The sequence below is a fragment of the Bombina bombina genome, chromosome 1 (genome assembly GCF_027579735.1).
Source record: "Bombina bombina isolate aBomBom1 chromosome 1, aBomBom1.pri, whole genome shotgun sequence".
In the NCBI taxonomy this organism is placed as follows: Eukaryota; Metazoa; Chordata; class Amphibia; order Anura; family Bombinatoridae; genus Bombina; species Bombina bombina.
In genome coordinates, this window is record NC_069499.1 from 563,443,668 (window position 1) to 563,466,552 (window position 22,885).

Sequence of the window (22,885 nt, forward strand, 5' to 3'; positions counted from 1 at the left end):
GTGACGAACATTGGACTGTGAAATAATTACAGTAAATACATAGTTAAAACCTTTATCAAATATGAATATTACATAAATATTATTTGACATGTTTTCATCTTCTTGACTGCAAAAGGCTCCAATGCACTTATATATATATATATATATATATATATATATATATATATATATATATATGTCTACATATGTGTACATATGTATTTATGTGTGTACATATATAAACATATAAATACATATGTACACACATATAAACATATAAATACACACACATATATATATATATATATATATACATACATACATATACATCTTTAGACGTGTATATATATATATATATATATATATACATACATACATATACATCTTTAGACATATATATATATATATATATATATATATATATATATATATATATATAAATATATATGTATCTCTATGTTAAAGCCCTTTGCATGCCTTTTTTCTAACACCTGAGACCTCGTATCCTTGAGCCTTTATAACTTATTTGTGCAATTTTAAAAAAATAGTTTTTATTAGATGTTATTATGAGTGTAACTGTACTTTTACATGTAATTTTGATGTGCTTTGTGCAACTTATTATTTGAACGTAACAATTAACCAGAGCTCTGAGGGCGCACTAACTGGACACGCGTTAAATTAAATTACACTCAAGCAAATGCTTTTACTTTTAACTTGTAATATGCGCACTACTTCTGACACACGCAAACAGGCGTAATAAACTTGATATCACTCCACTCGTAATCTGGCCCATAATGTCAAGATGTGTGTGCATCCCAAGCCCAACAAAATTGTATATAGAAAATAAAAAAGAAAATTGATGTTATGCTGACAAATTGAAATGTTAAGAGTTAATCTGAACCACAAATACACACTGACGTGTAATTGAATTGCTAACATAAAAAGGGCTCTGAATTCTAAATATATTGGCTCTGGAATCTGAGATATCAGTTAAAGGGACAGTCCAAAATTGTGATTGTTTAAAAAGATAAATAATCCCTTTATTACCGATTTCCTAGTTTTGTATAACCAACACAGTTATATTAAAATACTTTTTATCTCTGTGATTACATTGTATCTAAGCCTCTGCAGACTACCCCCTAATCTCAGGGCTGTTTACAACTTGCATTTTAGCCAATCCGTACAGTCTCATTTGTAACTTCACATGAGTGAGAATAGTGTTATCTATATGGTACACATTAGCTATCTCTGTCTTGTTGTAAAAAGCTTATAAAATGGACTGAGATTAAGTCGGCTTACAGGGGCTTAAAGCGGCAGTAAGCCTAACAAAAAATATTTGTATATAATCTATACACCTTGGTTAATGAAAAACAATGAAGGGTTGAATGTTTGCCTTTGGGCCTGAGGCTCATCTTGTGTCACAGAGTCTTACCCACTTAAGGTGCAATAGTCATATTTTTGCTGAGGGGTGCTAACAAACCCCAGAGCAAGCCAAACAGAAATGCAGGTTGATCACACAACAGGACCGCTGACAGGCTTAAATTTAGAGTATTGTAGGAAGTGTTACTGCCCATTACTAGAGGATCTCACTATCTGTCTAACCAGATTGTGCTCCAGCTCCTCCCACCAGCAGCAGCAGTGTTTACTGAAGCATTTCTGTTCTCTTTCCAGGGGAAACTTAGTTCCACCTGCAAAAATAGTGCAGGAATTCCATTCCCATGCGTTCCCGCTCGACTTGTCCCCTGGTTTTAGCGCTAACATTACACATCTAAATATTGCAGAGATATTTTATTATGGAGTGAGCTACATTTAGTTTAATGGCGCGATCGGGGCAGGTGTGACAAGACAGCGTGCACAGATGCGCTTAGAAAAAAAACAGACCTGCTCAGTAGAGCAAGGATCGGCGGTCTGTAAAATGGTAAATTATAATAAAATAGCTCTGCAATATTTAGATGTATAATGTTAGTGCTAAGATAATGTTATATAATTCTGCACTATGTGCAGAATTAAATAACATTATTTTTTAGGTTTACAGCCCCTTTAAAAACAGGCGGAGATTTAGAGTTTTAGAGGTTATAAAGTATATTAATGCAACAATATTGGTAATGCAAAGCTGTAAAATGGGTAGTAAAGGCATTATCTATCTTTTTAAACAATAACAATTTTGGAGTAGACTGTGCCTTTAAAGTAGCAATAGAATTTGATTGATACTTATCATCTAAGTGTATATTCCCTGGTATGTGTTATAACTCTCGGAACACAAAAGTCAGCAATCAAGTAAATTACTTTACAAGCTGTTTGTAGCTTTAAAAGTAGACATAGGCAGTCCTACTATGGGTAGATACCAGCCCATGATGCCAGATAATGAATTATGTACCTTCTCTGTGGTTGGCAATTGCCAGGAATGTTTCTCCATCTATGTGAAAGGCTTCCCAATCCCGGGCACTGTATGATCTGATCTTCTGATACAGGAAAAATTTTTGCTTCTTTGGATTCCACTTATATATTATAGAAAACTCATCTCCTTCAACATCTTTTTCAAAATTAGCCAAGGCCAAAAAGATCTGAAAGTATAAAATATATTTATGCAACTCATATGAGTCATAGAAGCTTCTAGAGAAATTGCCTCAGTAAATAATGATCTTTAATAAAAAAACATGATCCCAAAAGTGATTTTAAGGAATTCTATCGGCTAGATTACGAGTTTTTGTCGGTAAGGCTTGCGGGGCTAACAAGCAGTTTCAGCTCACTGCTCACCTACAAACAACGCTGGTGTTACAGGTTTTTTTAAACCCGTCATTAGCCGCAAAAAAGTGAGCGGAGAGCAAAATTTAGCTCCACATCTCACCTCAATACCAGCGCTGCTTACGGTAGTGGTGAGCTGGCTAAACGTGCTTGTGCATGATTTCCCCATAGGGATCAATGGGGCTGATTCGGCTGAAAAAAAGTCTAACACCTGCAAAAAAGCAGCGTTCAGCTCCTAACGCAGCCCCATTGATTCCTATGGGGAAATACATTTTATGTCTACACCTAACACCCTAACATGAACCCCGAGTCTTAACACCCCGAATATTACACTTATTAACCCCTAATCTGCCGCCCCCGACATCGCCAACACCTACATTATATTATTAATCCCTAATCTGCCGCTCCGGACACTGCCGCCACCTACATTATACTTATGAACCCCTAATCTGTCACCCCCAACATCGCCGACACCTACATTACAGTTATTAACCCCTATTCTGCCACCCCCAATGTTTTCACAACCTACCTACAATTATTAACCCCTAATATGCCGCCCCCAACGTCGCCTCCACTATAATAAAGTTATTGATTGGATCAGCCAATAGAATGCAAGCTCAATCCTATTGGCTGATTGGATCAGCCAGTAGGATTTTTTCTACCTTAATTCCGATTGGCTGATAGAATTCTATCAGCCGATCGGAATTGAAGGGACACCATCTTGGATGATGTCACTTAAAGGTACCGTCATTTAGTTTTAGTCGTCGGAAGAAGAGGATGCTCTGCGTTGGATGTCTTGAAGATGGACCCGCTCCGCTCCGGATGGATGAAGAAAGAAGATGCCGCCTGGATGAAGATTTCTGACCATCTGGAGGACCTCTTCTGCCCGGATAGGATGAAGACTTCGGACCGTCTGGAGGACTACTTCTGCCCGGTTGGGTGAAGACGTCTCAAGGTAGGGTGATCTTCAAGGGGGTAGTGTTAGGTTTTATTAAGGGGGGATTGGGTGGGTTTTAGAGTAGGGTTGGGTGTGTGGGTGGTGGGTTGTAATGTTGGGGGGTATTGTCTTTTTTTTTACAGGTAAAATAGCTGATTACTTTGGGGCAATGCCTCACAAAAAGCCCTTTTAAGGGCTATTTGTAATTTAGTATAGGGTAGGGATTTTTATTATTATTTTTTTTTTATTTATTTATTTTATTAGGGGGATTAGATTTGGTGTAATTAGTTTAAAAAAATTGTAATTATTTTTTTTTCCTGTAATTTAGTGTTTGTTTTTTTCGTAATTTAGTTTATTTAATTTAATTGTAATTAATATATTTGTATTTATTGTAACTAGGAAGTTATTAAATAGTTAATAACTATTTAATAACTATTGTAAATAGTTAAAATAAATACAAAGTTGCCTGGAAAATAAAAATAAACCCTAAGATAGATACAATGTAACTATTAGTTATATTGTAGCTATCTTATGGTTTCTTTTATAGGTAAGTATTTAGTTTTAAATAGCAATAATTTAGTTTATTGTAGTAATTTTATTTAGATTATTTTAAATTATATTTAAGTTAGGGGGGTGTTAGGGTTAGGGTTAGACTTAGGTTTAGGGGCTAATACATTTAATATAGTTGCGGCGACATTGGGGGTGGTAGATTAGGGGTTAATAAATGTAGGTAGGGGTCGGCAATGTTAGGGACGGCAGATTAGGGGTTAATAAAATTTAACTAATGTTTGCGAGGCGGGAGTGCGGCGGTTTAGGGGTTAATATATTTATTGAAGTGGCGGCGATGTCCGGGTCGGCAGATTAGGGGTTAAAAAATGTATTTAAGTGTTTGTGATGTGGGGGGGTCTCGTGTTAGGGGTTAATAGGTAGTTTAGGGGTGTGTGTGTACTTTTAAGCACTTTAGTTAAGAGTTTTATGTTATGGCGTTAGCCCATAAAACTCTTAACTACTGACTTTTAAATGCGGTAGGAGTCTTGACAGGAGAGGGTCTACCGCTCACTTTTTCCAAGACTCGTAATACCGGTGTTAGGCAAATCCCATTAAAAAGATAGGATACGCAATTTACGTAAATGGATTTGCGGTATGCTCGAGTCGAGGAAAAAAAGTGAGCGGTACATCTGTACCTGCCAGACTCGTAATACCAGCGGGTGTTAAAAAGCAGCGTTGGGACCTCTCAACGCTGCTTTTTAAGGCTAACGCAAGACTCGTAATCTAGGTGTATGTTAATTAATAAATTTATGAATTTTCCAATAACAAAAAATTAACATTGTTTCACACTCATGGGATGATTTCTATAAAAATATTTTCAGAATCCTACAGGAAGACATTATAGAAAATTATACAGTAAGCTTGTACCTGTTAAATATTGCAGATATTGCTAGGGTCGAAACCAGTGTTTTATCCAAAGGAAAAAAACAAAAACAAAATGATAGGAGAGGAAATGGGTTAAATTATAGTGAATTAATGTGATAAATTTTAAGACTTCAAATTACATAACGTTTCCAAAATGTTACGTCCAGTAAATATAAATATATCTCTTTGTAGAAGTACTAAGGAAGCTTCAGCCCTTTAAATGATAAGTGTCACTTCTGGGCTGTTTTAGTGTGATAAATGTAAGAGCAAAAGTAATACAGGGACAGAAAACCACCTTAGAATAGATGTTCCGTATAGAAATCCTCATTTCTACTACTGCAATACTAAGCAGCATTAATGCCACCATAGGTCTGTAATCATACATCATTTTTAAGGTGACATCAATTCAATCAATATGATGAGCAACTCTGTGTGTCAGAAGAAAGATATCCTTGTGCGTAGTAATACTAGGTATTAGGTATTGGTAATATTATTAAAACTACATTTTTACCAAAATGAATCATTTATTGATCATGGTGGTGCTAATTAGAATGACATGAGCAAATAAAAGGGGCATAAATAAATACTGTAGAACTGCATAATCAGTTTCCTTCTATTTTTCTGCCCCCCTGTGCCATTTGACAGCCATCGGCCAATCACAGATTCATATACATATATTCTGGTAATGGAAATGAATTGGAAAGATATATATATATAATTTTTTTAATACATTGCATGCTCTATCTGAACCATGAAAGTTTAATGTTGACTTCAGTGTCCTTTTAAATTTCCCATAAAACTGTGAATTAACCATAGTAAAACATTGCAATGCAAATCCATTATTTATTTTGTGCTGCTAGTCCTGTAATTTATCTTGCCAAGTTCTGCCTTGCCCTTCTCCACAAATGGAATGGAGGCTTGGAAACCTGGACAACATAACTGTAGTTATCCTTAGACTGTCTGTGTATCAGACAATACTAGAGATTGGGGCCTATCTATCAAGCTCCGAATGGAGCTTGATACCCCGTGTTTCTGGTGAGTCTTCAGACTCGCCAGAAAGAGCAGTTATGAAGCAGCGGTCACAAAGACCGCTGCTCCATAACCTGTCCACCTGCTCTGAGCAGGTGGACAGGGATCGCCAGAATTCAACCCGATCGGGTTGATTGACACCCCCCTCAGCAAGACCTTTGATAATTAGGCCCCTAAATATCAACTTTCACTTGTGAGCAGCCTTTGATTGGTCACACCAAAGTGGAAAATGAACATTACTAGTTTACTGGACCAAGATGTGTATTACTGGTTTGCTATTCAATGTCGAAATCCTTTAACATTTTGATAACTAAATAGCAGTTTAAAAGGCTCTTTTAACATGTGTGTATGCAGAATATTTGCAATTAAGTGCATATTTGCTTATATATTATGTACATATATACACCAATTAACTTTAATGCTTCTTTTGGATTTCCTCACAACTGCAGTACTAGGATACATAGGTCAGTACTAATATTACAGAAACTGAATGCTATGGAAGGTTGGAGTACAAGGGCACAGTCTAAGTGAAAAACAACACAAGGATGTCGGGTAATTTAATATAATTATGAAAACAGAACTGATTTTGTCTTACTTTCTTATAGTCTACACAGCAATGAACATGAAAAGCAGAAGCCCTATACAGTTTTCTGGTATCTTTGCATGACACATACAAACTAATAAAATACAATTTGACATAACATTGCTCATCTATGTTGACATCAGGAAGCTTTTGATCTCCTGATGAAGTCAAGCATCTAGAAATATAGACACAGCAAGTTGCCTGAAAACAAGTTCAATTTTTTTTTGTTCCATTGTGTTGGAAGTGATAAATACATTATATAAAATAAATGCTGACAAGACTGAGGCCTTAGGAATCCATCTTGCTAGCCCTAGATTGAACCCTTTAATAGAAAGATATTGGGGCTAATTTATCAAATGTCGGGCGGACATGATTAGCTGTAGCGAATCATGACCGCCCGACATTGCTAAATGCCGACAGCATACACTGTTGGCATTTATCATTGCACAAGCATTTCACAAGAAATGCTTGTGCAATGCCGCCCCCCCTGCACATTTGCGGCCAATCGACTGCTAGCAGGGGGTGTCAATCATCCAGTTCGTATCTGATCGGGATGATTGCAGTCCGCCACCTCAGAGATGGCGGACAAGTTAAGGAGCAATGGTCTTAAGACCGCTGCTTCTTAAATCCTGTTTCCGGCGCATCCGCTACTTGATAAATGTGCCCCATAGGCTCAACTGGAAACAATTTCATTTTAGTTACAGTTTAAAGTAGCAACAGTGATTTTTGATGGCTAATGATGTATAAAGGAACATTCATTTTTTTATATATGAATCAAAAATAAATTATTAAAACGCAAAAATATGTGCATCCAAAATAAATGTTTTTACATCACTAAAAATGGTTGTTTTTCTTAGAAAAAATGACATTAGTCTTTATCATTATTATTATTATTATTATTATTATTATTATTAACATATCCCCTTTGCTGTAGCGAGTTAGGGACAGGTATGAAGAACTCCTGTATATATCAAGCAGTCCCTGTGTCATGTAGGAGGTTCAAGGCTATGAATTCCTCGGAATGCACTTCAGCCTTCTGGGACAATGGACAATTAAAAAAAAATTGAAATTTAAATTACATCAAAAGCAGGCAAAATAATAATATTTTAAAAGTGGGTAATGCATAATTACTATTTTTATAGGGAAATTAATCTTGAGTTTAATGTCCCTTTAAAAAGACAAATACTCAGTAATGACATTTTACAGCATTTAAAAAGACAGTTTATTTAACCTTTTTATTTAACTTAACGCTCTGAAATGTTTTTTTCCTCAGTTTAACCCCTTTCACCTTTTTGATGTATGTAGTACATAACAAGGGGTTTGCACAACATACTGCTTCGAAATACTACCTACATCTAGCACAGAGGGGAAGGTTGCAGTCCAGTTGTCAGCTTTGACAGTTAGAACTGCAACCGAGGGGCAGAACTGATTGTGTTCTACTCCCTTACCATATGAAGCCAGAAAAGTTAAAAAATAAAGTGATCACTTGTAGGGGTGAGGTGGGGAGGGTCCCTACACTGCAGAAAAAAATAAAATAAAAAATACCTAATCTACATACTGACAGACTGGCTGCCAGTACCTAAGATGTTGGTAACCAGTGGGTGGGGAGAAGGAAGATAGCTATTCGGAAGGGATCAGGTCTATGACTGCACAAGTTGTATATAAATAATTTTAGTGAGATGATTTTTTTTTATTTGATCTTATTTGGTCAAAGGGTGGCTTGACATATATTAAAATGGGCCTTGATTAATAACTTGAGTTGTCTACTTTAAAAAAAAAAAAAAAATATATATATATATATATATATATATATATATATATATATAATAAAAAATATATACATGTTTGGTCTGAATCAGAGGATGCCAATGAACAAATTTTGAGATTTTTTTCTACAGTTAGAAAGATATGGGTTTTTGTGGAATTTGATAATCTTTGTAGATAGACAGATGATAGTTTTTTTTTTACTTTTGTTTGGCAATTTTAAAATAATTTCTTAATTCAGTGAATAAATAGCCAGTTGAAACTGTCATCTACTGAAAGCTCTTTTAAGGCCAAATTTAAAAAAAAAAAAAAATCATAGGTAAATAAAAAAAAAAACAACGGCTAGATTACGAGTTGTGCGTTAGCCTTAAAAAGCAGCGTTGAGAGGTCCCAACGCTGCTCTTTAATGTCCACTGGTATTACGAGTCTTGAAATGACAGGCTCACCGCTCACTTTTTTGGCCAGACTCGAAAATACCACAAATCCACTTACGTCAATTGCGTATCCTATATTTTCAATGGGACTTGCATAGCGCCGGTATTACGAGTCTTTCAAAAAGTGAGTGGTTCAGCCTCTACTGTCAAGACTGGTACCGCATTTAAAAGTCAGTAGTTAAAGGGACAGTCTACACCAGAATTTTTATTGTTTTAAAAGATAGATCATCCCTTTATTACCCATTTCCCAGTTTTGCATAACCAACACAGTTATAATAATATACTTTTAACCTCTGTGATTATCTTGTATCTAAGCCTCTGCAAACTGCCCCTTTTTTCAGTTCTTTTGACAGACTTGCAGTCTAGCCAATCAGTGCCTGCTCCCAGATTACTTCACGTGCACGAGCACAGTGTTATCTATATGAAATATGTGAACTAACACCCTCTAGTGGTGAAAAACTGTTAAAATGCAATCTGAAAGAGGTGGGCTTCAAGGTTTAAGAAATTAGCATATGAACCTCCTAGATTAAGCTTTCAACTAAGAATACCAAGAGAACAAAGCAAAATTGGTGATAAGAGTAAATTGGAAAATTGTTTAAAATGACATGCTCTATCTGAATCATGAAAGTTTATTTTGGCCTAGACTGTCCCTTTAAGAGTTTTATGGGCTAAAGTGCTAAAAAGTACACTAACACCCATAAACTAGCTATTAACCCCTAAACCGAGTCCCCCCACATAGCAAACACTAAAATACATTTTTTAACACCTAATCTGCCGAACTGGACATCGCCGCCACTCTAAAAAATCTATTAACCCCTTAACCGCCGCACTCCCGCATCGCAAACACTAGTTAAATATTATTAACCCCTAATATGCCCTCCCTAACATCGCCGACACCTACCTAAATTTATTAACCCCTAATCTGCCGCCCCCAACGTCGCCGCAACTATATTAAATGTATTAACCCCTAAATCTAAGTCTAACCCTAAACCTAACACCCCCTAACTTAAATATAATTTAAATAAATCTAAATAAAATAAATACAATTAAAGGGACATTATACACTCATTTTTTCTTTGCATAAATGTTTTGTAGATGATCTATTTATATAGCCCATAAAGTTTTTTTTAAAAATAAATGTATAGTTTTGCTTATTTTTAAATAGCATTGCTCTGATTTTCAGACTCCTAACCAAGCCCCAAAGTTTTATGTGAATACCGTCAGCTACCTTTTCCGGCTTGCTGCTGTTTGTGTAAAGGGTCTTTTCATATGCAAAAGAAGGGGGAGGGGGGAGTGTCTTATTTGCAACTTGCGGTGGGCTTTCCAGCTACCTTTTCAACAGAGCCAAACTGACAGCTTCTAAGTAAGTTTTTCAACAGTTTTATACTGGATTTTTATATCAGTATCTGTGCATCTTATTCTTTATAGTAGTGTCTATTACATGCAGTTATATGAAAATGAGTGTATACTGTCCCTTTAACTAAATAATTTCTATTTAAAACTAAATACTTACCTATAAAATAAACCCTAAGCTAGCTACAATATAACTAATAGTTACATTGTAGCTAGCTTAGGGTTTATTTTATAGGTATTTAGTTTTAAATAGGAATAATTTAGTTAATTGTAGTAATTTTATTTAGATTTATTTAAATTATATTTAAGTTAGGGGGGTGTTAGGGTTAGACTTAGATTTAGGGGTTAATAACTTTAATATAGTGGCGGCGACGTTGGGGGCGGCAGATTAGGGTTAATAAGTGTAAGTAGCTTGCGGCAACATTGGGGGTGGCAGATTAGGGGTTAATAAATATAATGTAGGTGGCGTCAGTGTCCGGAGCGGCAGATTAGGGGTTAATAATATAATGCAGGTGTCGGCGATGTCGGGGGCGGCAGATTAGGGGTTAATAAGTGTAAGATTAGGGGTGTTTAGACTCGGGTTCATGTTAGGGTGTTAGGTGTAGACATAAAAAGTGTTTCCCCATAGGAATCAATGGGTCTGCGTTAGGTGCTTTACGCTGCTTTTTTGCAGGTGTTAGGGTTTTTTTCAGCCGGCTCTCCCTCATTGAGCTCTCCCTCATTGATTCCTATGGGGAAATCGTGCACGAGCACGTTTTGTCAGCTCATCGCTATCGTAAGCAGCGCTGGTATTGAGGTGAGATGTGGAGCTAAATTTTGCTCTCCGCTCACTTTTCTGCGGCTAACGCCGGGTTTCAAAAAGCCCGTAATAACATTGTTGTCTGTAGGTGCGCGGTGAGGGAAAACTGCTTGTTAGCATCGCACACCATTACCGACAAAACCCGTAATCTAGGTGAAAGTATCTATTTCAGTTTAAACAGAGTGATAGCAAAAATGCTAAACAAATTCTCTGGTACTTTGGCCAAGTTTTTCTCTGAAATTTCTGGGATTGAAGGGTTAAAAGTGTCAAAGGCCTAAATTTAATAAATATCTTAGATAAAACTAAGGTGTTGAGGGAAAAATTCAAATTTCTTCTGTGAAGGATACTGGTTTCACAAAAACAGCTTCAAAACCTTATGGAACAAGTAATAAAAAAAGTGTCCTCTATAAAACAGCCCTCTCTAACATATGAGCAAAAGAAATCTTAAAAAGGTTGAAAAAAAAAAAATTAAAAATTAAAAATAGGACAACCTTGTCAGTTTTAAAATAGGGAGACACGACTATGAAATGAGACATTCCACAAGGGTAATAGAGTGTAGGTGAAATATTCCCACCACACCCCTGAAATACCCTAACAATGCCCATGGCAGCCCCTGGAGACGCCTTTTTTCCCCCAGCAAGACTACTTTACATAACAAAACATATCTGCAAATATTTTTCAATGACACACATTTACATAAACAGTTTGCCTGCTGGTTTTAGAAGTGTTGTGGTTATGATTAGTGATTTTCCGTGTTGCTAACGGTTTATGTCTATTGTGCTGGGCATCTTTCATGTACTGTGCTCCTCAGTAAACTATAGATGTTAATGGCAGGAACGCCCACTAACAAAACTCTGGAAAAAACATGTGAAGTGATGCTCAATGAATTTTGAACATGATTTTGCTGTTATAACAAGGCTCCTAGCAACCTCATCAGCATCTATGAATCTAGGCCAAATCCTCCAATGCCTGAGGTGCTTTCCCTTGCCAATGAAAACACAGTCCTTTTGTTTAATACCATTTCTGTTTCTGTATGGTCTGTAGCAGCCAATCCAGAGCCAATACAGGAGTCATTCAAGGGACATCACTTTGGAAATCTGCTTTTAAACAAAGTGAAGTAGAAGTTTACAGACAGGTAAGTATGTAAGTTATGTATTAATTTAAAGGGACAGTAAAGTCACAAAAAATCTTTCATGATTTAAATAGGGCATGTAATTTTAAACAACTTTCCAATTTACTTTTATTACCAATTTTGCTTTGTTCTCTTGGTATTCTTAGTTGAAAGCTAAATCTAGGAGGTTCATGTGCTAATTTCCTTGACCTTGAAGACTGCCTCTAATCGGAAAGCATTTTGACAGTTTTTCACCACTAGAGGGCGTTAGTTCATGTGTTTCATATAGATAACATTTAGCTCTGGCACGTGAAGCTCCTAAGAGCAAGCACTGATTGGCTAAAAATGCATGTCTGTCAAAAGAACTGAAATAAAGGGGCAGTTTGCAGAGGCATAGATACAAGGTAATCACAGAGGTAAAAAGTATATTATTATAACTGTGTTGGTTATGCAACAAAGATTCTGGTGTTAACTATCCCTTTAAATACTTACTATGTTCCTTTAATGATGTTTCAGGGTAATGTAGGCAAAGCTATAGACTAAGAGGTATAATACATATACATGTTATACCCAAGGAATTTAAATTGTATAAAAAAAAAAGATGAATGTCTTGGATATAACTATGGTATTAAATTAGATATATTACTAGAAACTGGAAGAAAAAGGTTTTTAATATTTGCAAAATGAATAAAAGTAATTTAGATATGATCACCTGGAGAGAAAGTTATGTTTCCTTTGTGCCAATGGAACACGTAACTTTGAGAACATTAAAATAAGGTTTAAGGTTTAAATTAAGTTTATTAAAGGGAATAAATCTAGAGAATTGGTTATACACATTTTTCTTTGAATATTAAAATGCATTTATTTGTGTGTTGTTTTATTTGTTTATTAATGCATGTTATGTTATATTGCTTTAAAACATTTAAAATGACATAGTCCTGGTGGGGCTGAGTCTAATGCAGGGAAAATAGAAAAGTGTAATTTAGGCTCTAAGGATACAAAAAAACAGGCACCCAATGCATCCTGCTATATACTGTAGGATATATGGGGGGGGGGTTCATGAAAGTCTTCATATAAAGAAAATATTTTAAAGCATTTAACCTGTGATTAGGAAGATTTGCACTGTTTTTCAGTTCCCTTTTAAATGTATCTTATCAGCTGTGCTGAAGCCAGTTAGGAAAAATTAAAATGAGCTGCTATAGTGATCAAACAATGGCAGTGTAAACAGTAGCAGGTTTAGGCATCTAAAGTCTAGAGTATGCCCTTTAAACTATTCTGATATTTGAAACCCCCCATGATTTTAGAGATAAATTACAGAAAAAAAGAATCACAATAAATAATTAGATTACATTGCCATTTGATATACCAATAATTAAACATATCATTTTACCATCTACCTTTCCCAATTACAGCATCATACTGGTGCTAGGTTATTGCTGTCTGTTCCTCTTTACTCCATGCTCATTTAACAGCATTCTCATCCCTCTGTCCCTCACTTGGCTTATTAATTCTACCTCTGCATATCAATCATTTAACAGTAAACTTTAAATCAACACTACTGATCATAGTGTGCATATGTTAAATAAGTGAAATCTGTGAAGGCAAATCACATACAGAGGGCGTTTTCTAGTGTGATACTGTGATTGCAAAGAAATATGTGTGAGTCTTGTGTTGTGGTTATAATCACAAGAGTGGCAGTGCACTTTGTGCTGAGTAACGCAGGATGGTGACTCTCAGTATCCCAGCTCACTGATCTCATCAGACATGAAAACAGAAACACGTTGCAATCTGTATTTGCATTGTTTTTATATACTTTGGGTGAATGTTTGCACCCTCAGTTTTTTCTTTTGTTTTTAATAAACACAATTGAACTTTTTGGAAGCCTGAGCTTTTTTGTTCTATCTGGCACGGACACCAGGGATCCTGTTGGAATAAATTGCTCCTATACCAGAGATCAGTGAGCTGGAATACTGAGAGTTACCATCCTGCGTTACTCAGCACCAAGGGTACGGCCACTCTTGTGAGTATAACCACAACACAAGACTCACACATATTTCTTTGCAATCACAGAATCACACTAGGAGGCGCCGGCGGCCTCTTTATGTGATTTGCCTTCACAGATTTCTCTTCTCTGATTCGTTTATCTTCAAGAGGAGCAACCGTTACACAAATCTAGGATTGCATGGACTGGGACCAGCACTTCATCTGATATTGACTTGACTAACGGTCGTCTGTTGGACGATTTTTTTGTGATCTAATCTGTGACACAAATATTGCGCTTTCTTAATTGTTCAGTGTCTATTATTAGATTGCATCACTGTTTTTTTCATTTCTATACCCTCATACTTTTGCGCCCCCTAGAGTTAGACACGGTAGTGTCACCAGCGGTTACCATTCTATTACCTAGATTACAAGTTTTGTGCTATAGAGGGTGCGAAACGAACGCAACAAAAGTTGTGTTATTTCACCCTACATAGCACTGCCATTACAAGTTTTTGAAAAGCCGCCATGTGCGTGCGATATGGTTGAGTTGAGCTCCATATTGCACAAAATCCAAGCGCTGCTTTGACGTGCTTGTGCACGCTTTCCCCATAGACTTAAATGGGGAGAGAGTGTTAGAAAACACCTGCGATCGCGGAATGAAAAGCTCCGTAACGCAACCCCATTGATGTCTATGGGGAAAAAAAAGTTACGTTTAAACTTAACACTCTAACATAGACACCAAGTCTAAACACCCCTAATCTGCCGTGCCTGACATCACGACACCTAAATAAAGTTTTTAACCCCTAATCTGCCACTCCTGACATCACCGCCACTAATAACATGTATTTTATTTATTTGAAGATATGGATCTTGTCATTTTAAGTTAGGGTTAGGTTGTTAGGTTTAGGGGTTAATAGTTTAATTTATTTTTTTGCAATGTGGGGGGATAGTGGTTTAGGGGTTAATAGGTTTATTTAGTGGCAGTGATGTGGGAGGTCAGAGGTTTAGGGGTTAATAACGTTATTTAGTGTGGGCGATGTTGGCGTGCAGGGGAATAGGGGTTAATAACTTTATTATAGTGGTGACGATGTCGGGGAGTGGCAGAATAGGGGTTAATACATTTTATTAGTGGCGGCGATGTCGGGAGTGGCAGATTAGGGGTTAATAAGTTTACTTTAGTGTTTGCAATGCGGGAGGGCCTCGGTTTAAGGGCTAATAGGTAGTTTATGGGTGTGTGTACTTTGTAACTTAGTTATAAGTTTTGTGTAACACCTTTGAGGCGCAAAACTAATAACTACTGGTCTTAAATTGCGGAATGGATCGTGTAGGTATAGGCTGTAACGCAAGCTTTTTAGCCTCACCACAAAACTTGTAATGGCAGCGCTATGGAAATCCCAAGCAAAAACATCATTTTTTTTAGTGCAGGACTGACGTTGTGTTACAAGCTAAAAGGCTTGCGGTATAGCTAACCGACAAGACTTGTAATGGCTGCCTTCCGGTTTTTACACTGAAATGGCTATTTTTTCAGCGTTAAAACCTGAAAGCAAAACTTGTAATCTAGGTGTATGTTAAATAAGTGAAGGCACAAGCTGTCAGTTTAAATCTGCTCCTACAAAAAACAGTTCTACAACTCTAATAAGGAAACATTCGTATTTTGAGCCAGGACTATATAGATCATGTGGTTTGTATTTACTGGTGAAAATAATTCTATTTTTGCCATTTTTAATAACACACATTCTGGCTATTACTTGATCGACCGTGCACTAGTCACATCAGGTTAAAATACAAATGTGTAGGAGTTTTAGTGGCATATTTATCAAGCTCTATACGGAGCTTGATGCCCTGTGTTTCTAATAAAATAAGAAATAAAAATGTCATAGTTGCAGAAAGTACTGATTTTACCAAACATGTATTTGAGACGACTAAGCATGCGTCTTTAATGAAGACCAAGTATACCTGCCATTTTACTACAGCAGAAATCATTACTGATCTGAATAGCCCCTTTAAAATGGTATACTGGAATGTCAAGTGTCATTTGATAATGATAAAGATAGGTATAGGTTGGGGATGGGAATGCCAATACAGTGGAAGCTGCAGATAAATGAGTTATCAGCATGTTGTCATTTTTTCAAAGTAGCAGCAGATTATGGGATCTGTGCTGAATAAGAGGCATTAAAGGTATTGGTATCAAATGTGATTTCAAAGCCACACATTTAAATAAGATATGACATTGTCATATTGTGTTTAGTGATAGGGATGGGGGAAGCTGGTTGGGTAGATGAGGAAGAAATCTACTGATATACAATAGTGATCCAACATACAGAAAGAAATGGAAAAGGGATAGTAACAACTGTTTATTTGCAGCAGAGGAGGGGATCACATAAAGGGGAAGTTACTTATTGAGAGAACACGTGAGGTTTATTTGTAATGGGGAGGTGGTTTACCATGGGATGAGAATGTATACAAAGGGAGGGTTACTTGTGCTGGGACAGGACCACAGAGGGTTAATTGAATTGAGTTGTTTTTGAGGGTTAATTGCAGTTTGTGGGATTACACAGCTCTGCAAATGGTTAAAGGGACATAAAACCCCAATTTTTTCTTTCATGATTCAGATAGAACATACAATTTTAAACAACTTAACAATTTACATCTATTATCACACTTTCTTTGTTTTCTTGTTATTCTTTGTTGAAAAGCAAAGATATAAGCTCAGGAGTGTGCACGTGTCTGCAGCACTATATGGCAGCAGTTTTGCAACAATGTTATACATTATCAGGAGCACTAGATGGCAGTACTATTTCCTGTCATGTAGCACGCTACCTACCTAGGTATCTCTTCAACAAAGAATAACACGAGAACAGAGCAAATGTGCTAATAGAAGTAATGTGGATACTTTTTTTAAATTGTATTCTCTATCTGAATCATGAAAGAAAATTTTTGGATTTCATGTCCCTTTAATTGCAGTGGGGGAGGCCACAGTTTTACTTTATGACAGTGAGGTTAACTCAATGCAGATTATTTCTTTTTGATCCTCCACATCAAATTTACTATCCTTACAGACTTTGCACAATGGCTAAAAGCTCTTGTACAATTGTAACTACAGTAGTTTTTGCTACAAAAAAGTAAATCTATGTAACCAGTGTGGGCTGGTGCGCGTAATAGGTGACAGTTCTACGATTCGAGTAGCTCTGTATATATAAGTTGGACTTACATACACTCACTGGGGCCGATTTATTAAAGTGCGGACGGACATTATACGATGTAGCGTAAAATGTAGCGTATCATGTCCGGCGCACATCGATAAATGCCGACAGCATACACTGTCTGCATTTATCATTGCACAAGCAGTTCTTGTAAACTGCTTGTGCAAAGCCGTCCCCTGCAGATTTGCGGCCAATCGGCCGCTAGCAGGGGGTGTCAATCAGCCCAATCGTATAGGATCGGGCAGATTTATGGCCGCAGCCTCAGAGCAGGCGGACAAGTTATGGAGCAGCGGTCTTTAGACCGCTGCTTCATAACTGCTGTTTCTGGCGAGCCTGAAGGCTCGCGCGGAAACAGGGGCATCAAGCTCCGTTCGGAGCTTGATAATTCGGCCCCTATGCCTGCAAATGGCAAATCATTGGAAAAATTTAAATTTACCTCAAATGTAGAACAAATGAGTAAAGATAAATGATGATTGAAGCTGTTAGATATGATGGTAATCAAGTAAGGCTATATCAAGAGTGTATCAGGAATCAAACAGGAGAAATGTTTAATGACATTCTAGCCTAGGATTGCCATCTGTCTGGTTCGGGTTTCCAATTGTGTGTTCGGGTTTAAAGCTAAGTCAGATGCGGAGATGCAAATGTCCAAGTTTGGTGGGAATCAGCCACAGCCAAAAAAGGTGATTTTCAACATACTGCACATGCGCACAGATATTTCTCTTGCGTGTGTGTCTTTGAGTGGGAGTGTGTCTGAGTGTAGGAATCTTTGTGTGTGAGAGTATGTGTGTCTTTGTGTTTGTCAGTGTCTTTCTGTGTGTGTGAGTCTTTGAAAGAGTGTATTTGTGTGTGTGTGTGTGTGTGTGAGAGAGAATGTGTTTGTATGTGTGAAAGAGTGTGTGTAAGAGAATGTGTGTGTGTGTGTGTGTGTGTGTATGTGGGAGAGTATGTGTGTGTGTCTGAGTGTTTTAGAGTGTGTGTGTGTGTGTGTGAGATAGCTAGTGTCTGAGAGTGTGACTATCTATGTAGGCATTTGTGTTTATGCGCTATTATATATATATATATATATATATATATATATATATATATATATATATATATATATATATATATAGTGCATTATATATTGTGCACAGAGCCAGAGGGTTTAGGTTTGGCCAGGGACAGTCTACACCAGAATTGTTTAAAAAGATAGATAATCCCTTTATTACCCATTCCCCAGTTTTGCATAACCAACACAGTTATATTTTTATACAGCAACTCTGTCTTTTGACTAGAGAGTTTATGATATAGGAGCAAAATGTTGCCACAGATAAATGAACCCTGAAGACTTCTAGTAGTGGGTCAATAATGTTCTGAGACTATTTAGTAGATATTAGTTCCTTTTTATCATAGCATCAGTGGGTGAAATATCAGGTCCCACTTCCCAGCTTAGATAGTGTGTACTTTATAGCGTAGAGTAAAAGAGCCCAGGAACCTGCCTTCACACTTTACACAAAACACAACTGCTGTATAACCATGAACAAAGGTATACAATATGGATTGATACTTCCCTTTAATGGTGGAACCGCAGCCTTCCCACAGTCTCTCCCAAAGCCTGTATAGATAGATGAATTGTATAGAAAACGAGGCGCAGGTTCACTTTTGCTCCACTTCTGTTCACTTGTGCATATTCAACTTCCTTTAAAATTAGTCTGGAGAAATGTACTCTTAGTTGAAATCAAAGGGTTGTGCTGAGATATCATATCAAAACACCATATAATGGCGTGTATATACTCACAGCATATATTTCCAATGACCGGCTCCTAGTAAGTGCAAAGAAGAACTTCACAGGTTTTCTCTTAAAAAACTATTTTATTTTGCCCAATAAATAAGAGAAAACCTGTGAAGTTCTTCTTTGCACTTACTAGGAGCCGGTAACTGGAAATATTTGCTATGAGTATATACACGCCATTATATGGTGTTTTGACACGATATCTCAGCACAACCCTTTGATTTCAACTAGGAGTACATTTCTCCAGACGAATTTTAAAGGAAGTCGAATATGCACTAGTGAACAGAAGTGGATCAAAAGTGAACCTGCGCCTCCTTTTCTACACAATTGCTGTATAACCATGTAGTCAGAGAGTGAAAGAGACCAGTTATACTTGCGGTTTATTTGTGCAGAACAAGTTGCGGTCCTCCTGGGTCTGATCAGCTGTGACCTGCGGTAGCTATTTAATAGCACATGTCCTGCAATTGGACATTAGATAGACTTTTTGTCTTGTAGTTTCCGTGTATTGTTTCCACACCGTTAAGGAGAGGCCGGCACAGGGTGCTGCAATCCGCAGAGGCTGTCATACAGCAGTGTTGGGAGCATTTTCAGCTTCTTCGTTAGTGGCTTCACTCTTAATCCAGGCAATACTCTAGGGAGTGTTACCACTCCAGCAATGAGTATTGCTGCATCAGGGTTAGGTCAGTAGCAAGGCGGAGGGGGACTTGCGGCTCCAGAAAAGTGAGCCAAACGCTGCTCATGCAGACTTCTTGGTCAGGCCTACGACAGGCCGGAATCCTAGGGCGGGTTCTCTGCCAACAACGGATAGAGACCAGAGAGAGTGTAGATAGCGAGCTCTCCTAGGACACCACACTTCACTCGACATGCTCCACCTAGCTCCTCCCACCGGAAGTCAGCCAACACAGTTATATTAATATACCTTTTACCTTTGTGATTGCCTTGTTTCTAAGCCTCTGCAGACTGGCCCCATATTTCAGTTCTTTTGACAGAATTGTATTTTAGCCAATCAGTGCTGACTCCTAGGTAACTCCACGACATGAGCACAATGTTATCTATATGACACACATGAACTAACGCCCTCTAGTAAAAACTTCCAAAATACATTCAGATAAAAGAGCCTTGAAGAGCTAAGAAATTAGCATTTGAACCTACCTAGGTTTAGCTTTCAACTAAGAATACCAAGAGAACAAAGCAAAATTGATGATAAAAGTACATTGAAACTTGTTTAAAATTACATGCCCTATCTGAATCATGAAAATTTATTTTTGACTAGACTGTCCCTTTAAGGTGGCAACCTTATTTTCACATTTATTCTCTATTCTAGAATTCAACATCACATGCATCATATAACTACTGTCTGGTCTTATTTATTCACTACTATAACTATCATGTGACTGACAAAAACAGAATCTGATGCAATTTCTTTATTAGCTCTGACATGCTGTGAATCCACCACTTAACATCTTCCTCACACTGAAGAAGACCATCTTCCCCAGTCTGTTAATTAGCAGCCAGTGACACAGCTGTTTATATAAAGCTCTAATTTATTCACAGCATGCCCTTGCCTGTACTTCATGCCTCCTGGGATGTTTCATAATCGCACCAAAATCTTTTCATCATTTTTCTTTCTTTGAGCTCAAGCAACATGAAACATACTGTACAATCTCAGTTGTGCTCACAGATTAATCAAAACATGTTTCCTAGAAAAGATAAGGCCTTGCACAAGGGCTACATCTGCCAAAGCAGAAAAAAAAAAGAATCATTCTGAATGGCGGTATCCTCTTACATGTTCCTACTTTCTGAAGTCAAATAGATTGTATCTGGGACAAGAATCTGAATCCAACTGAGACCAAATTCTTTTATTGTGTGCAAATATGAATATTTTTGTGAATTATAATGCACAAAGCAGAAACTCCAGGGAAAAAAAAGGGAATTTTTTAATCTCACGTGAAGCTAGAGTTTATTTATTTATTTTTTGTCTTTAATATAACCTTGCCAAAGTTTGTTTGTAATCACCTAAGAAAAAGTTTTCAGTACATTCTAAGAAAAAAATTAAAATAAATAAATAATCATTTTTATTGTCATGGGACGCAATGTATACTATTATTTCCAGACTAGTCCTAAAGTCCCTCTGCACTGGCCAAAATCCCCATCCACTTGGATCCCCTCTCCCTTCTTCCTTCCCTGCCGCTCTCAACATTTTTTTTCTCTGTAGTGCAGTGGTCCCACCCGCTCCTGCCCTCCTCCAGCAATAGGCCGCCCACCCACCTCCCTCCTAACCCTCCATCTGCACCTATCTGATTCAGTAGCTCTTTAAGACTAATTCTGCACTGCCCCTCTCGTGGGGCATGCAGAAATAGCACAATCTTGCTAATTTTAGCGAGATGGCGACAGAGGGGATAAGGCCTGTTATGTTTCGTGCACAGTCGGAGGTCAGTGACTGATCCTTCCTTACAGCCAGGTCTCGCACTGCAGTCCCTACTGCGCATTACTGATTCGGACAAACATACCTGGCCTTTTATAATATAGGATATTGAGATACATTTTAAAGTAACTCCCTTAAACATTTAACACATTTTTTTGGAAGAAGCAATTAAAATATTTTATCATTTTTTCCTATTAGAAATGTGGCACACTAACACAAAACAACACATTACAGTATTACTGATAATGGGCTAGATTACAAGTGGTGCGCTATTGTTAGCACGAGACACAGTTAGCAATGTTGTGACCTTGCTAACTTGCGAGTGTATTACAGTTTAAAGTAAATTGGTGTGTTTGAGCAAAAACAACATTTTCGCTCATTGGGTTAGTTTGTGTGCAGACCTTGCGTAACACATCAAAAATACATTAAAATAAAGTGTTACACTTGTATATAGTTTCTGATAAAATATTCATATAAATGTTTTTTTTTAAAGGGTTTAAAGGTATATGGTAAATTACAAGGTGTTTGACTGGAAAGGGCTATATTGTATATATATATATATATATATATATATATATATATATATATATATATATGTGTGTGTGTGTGTGTGTGTGTGTGTATTTGTGCATATACAGAGGTGGCTGAAATTATTTGTACCCTTTCACTTTTTTAGGAAAATGCACAATTTTCTCTGAACAAAGTAAAAATTCACAAAAAGTATTTGATATCCACCATTCTTTATTTAAAATGTAATAGAACCGAAAGTTCACTTTTGATTTATGATTTCATATTTCTTTAAACAGTTAAACAAATATTAATAGCACGGACACAAATATTGGTACTCTTAACCTTATATTTCACAGCACAGCCTTTGGAGACAATGGGTTTGATTTATCAAGTGTCGAGCGGACATGATTAGCTGTCTGCATTTATCATTGCACAAGCATTTCAACAAAAATCCTTGTGCAATGCCACCCCCTGCTCACTGGCGGCCAATTGGCCGATTGCAAGGGGCTGTCAATCATCCCGATCAAATCAGATCAGGATGAATTCAATCCACCACCTTTTAGGTGGAATAGAGGTTAAGGAGCAGCAGTCTTACGGCCTCTGAAACAGCATCCGCTGCTTGATACATGGAGCCCAATAACTGCAATCAAGCACTTTCTGTAGCTCTAAATAAGATTTCTACACTTTTCGACTGGGATTTTAGCCCATTCTTCTTGACCAAACTGCTCCAGTTCTCTCTGGTTTGATGGGTGCCTTTTTCCAACTGTGAGTTTCAGCTATTTCCACAGATGTTCAATGGGATTCAGATCTGGACTCATAGAAGACCACTTTAGAACAGTCCAATGC

General features: G+C 37.1%; 1 protein-coding gene across 1 annotated transcript in view; it reads right to left on the reverse strand.

Annotated features, from left to right (window-relative positions):
- Positions 1–22,885, reverse strand: part of TSPEAR (thrombospondin type laminin G domain and EAR repeats) — a 162,471-nt gene that overhangs the window by 77,326 nt on the left and 62,260 nt on the right. Inside the window, exon 9 of the mRNA XM_053713340.1 lies at positions 2,357–2,543. Within this exon, the coding sequence (XP_053569315.1) occupies positions 2,357–2,543 (187 nt within the window). The remainder of the gene's footprint in view (positions 1–2,356; positions 2,544–22,885) is intronic.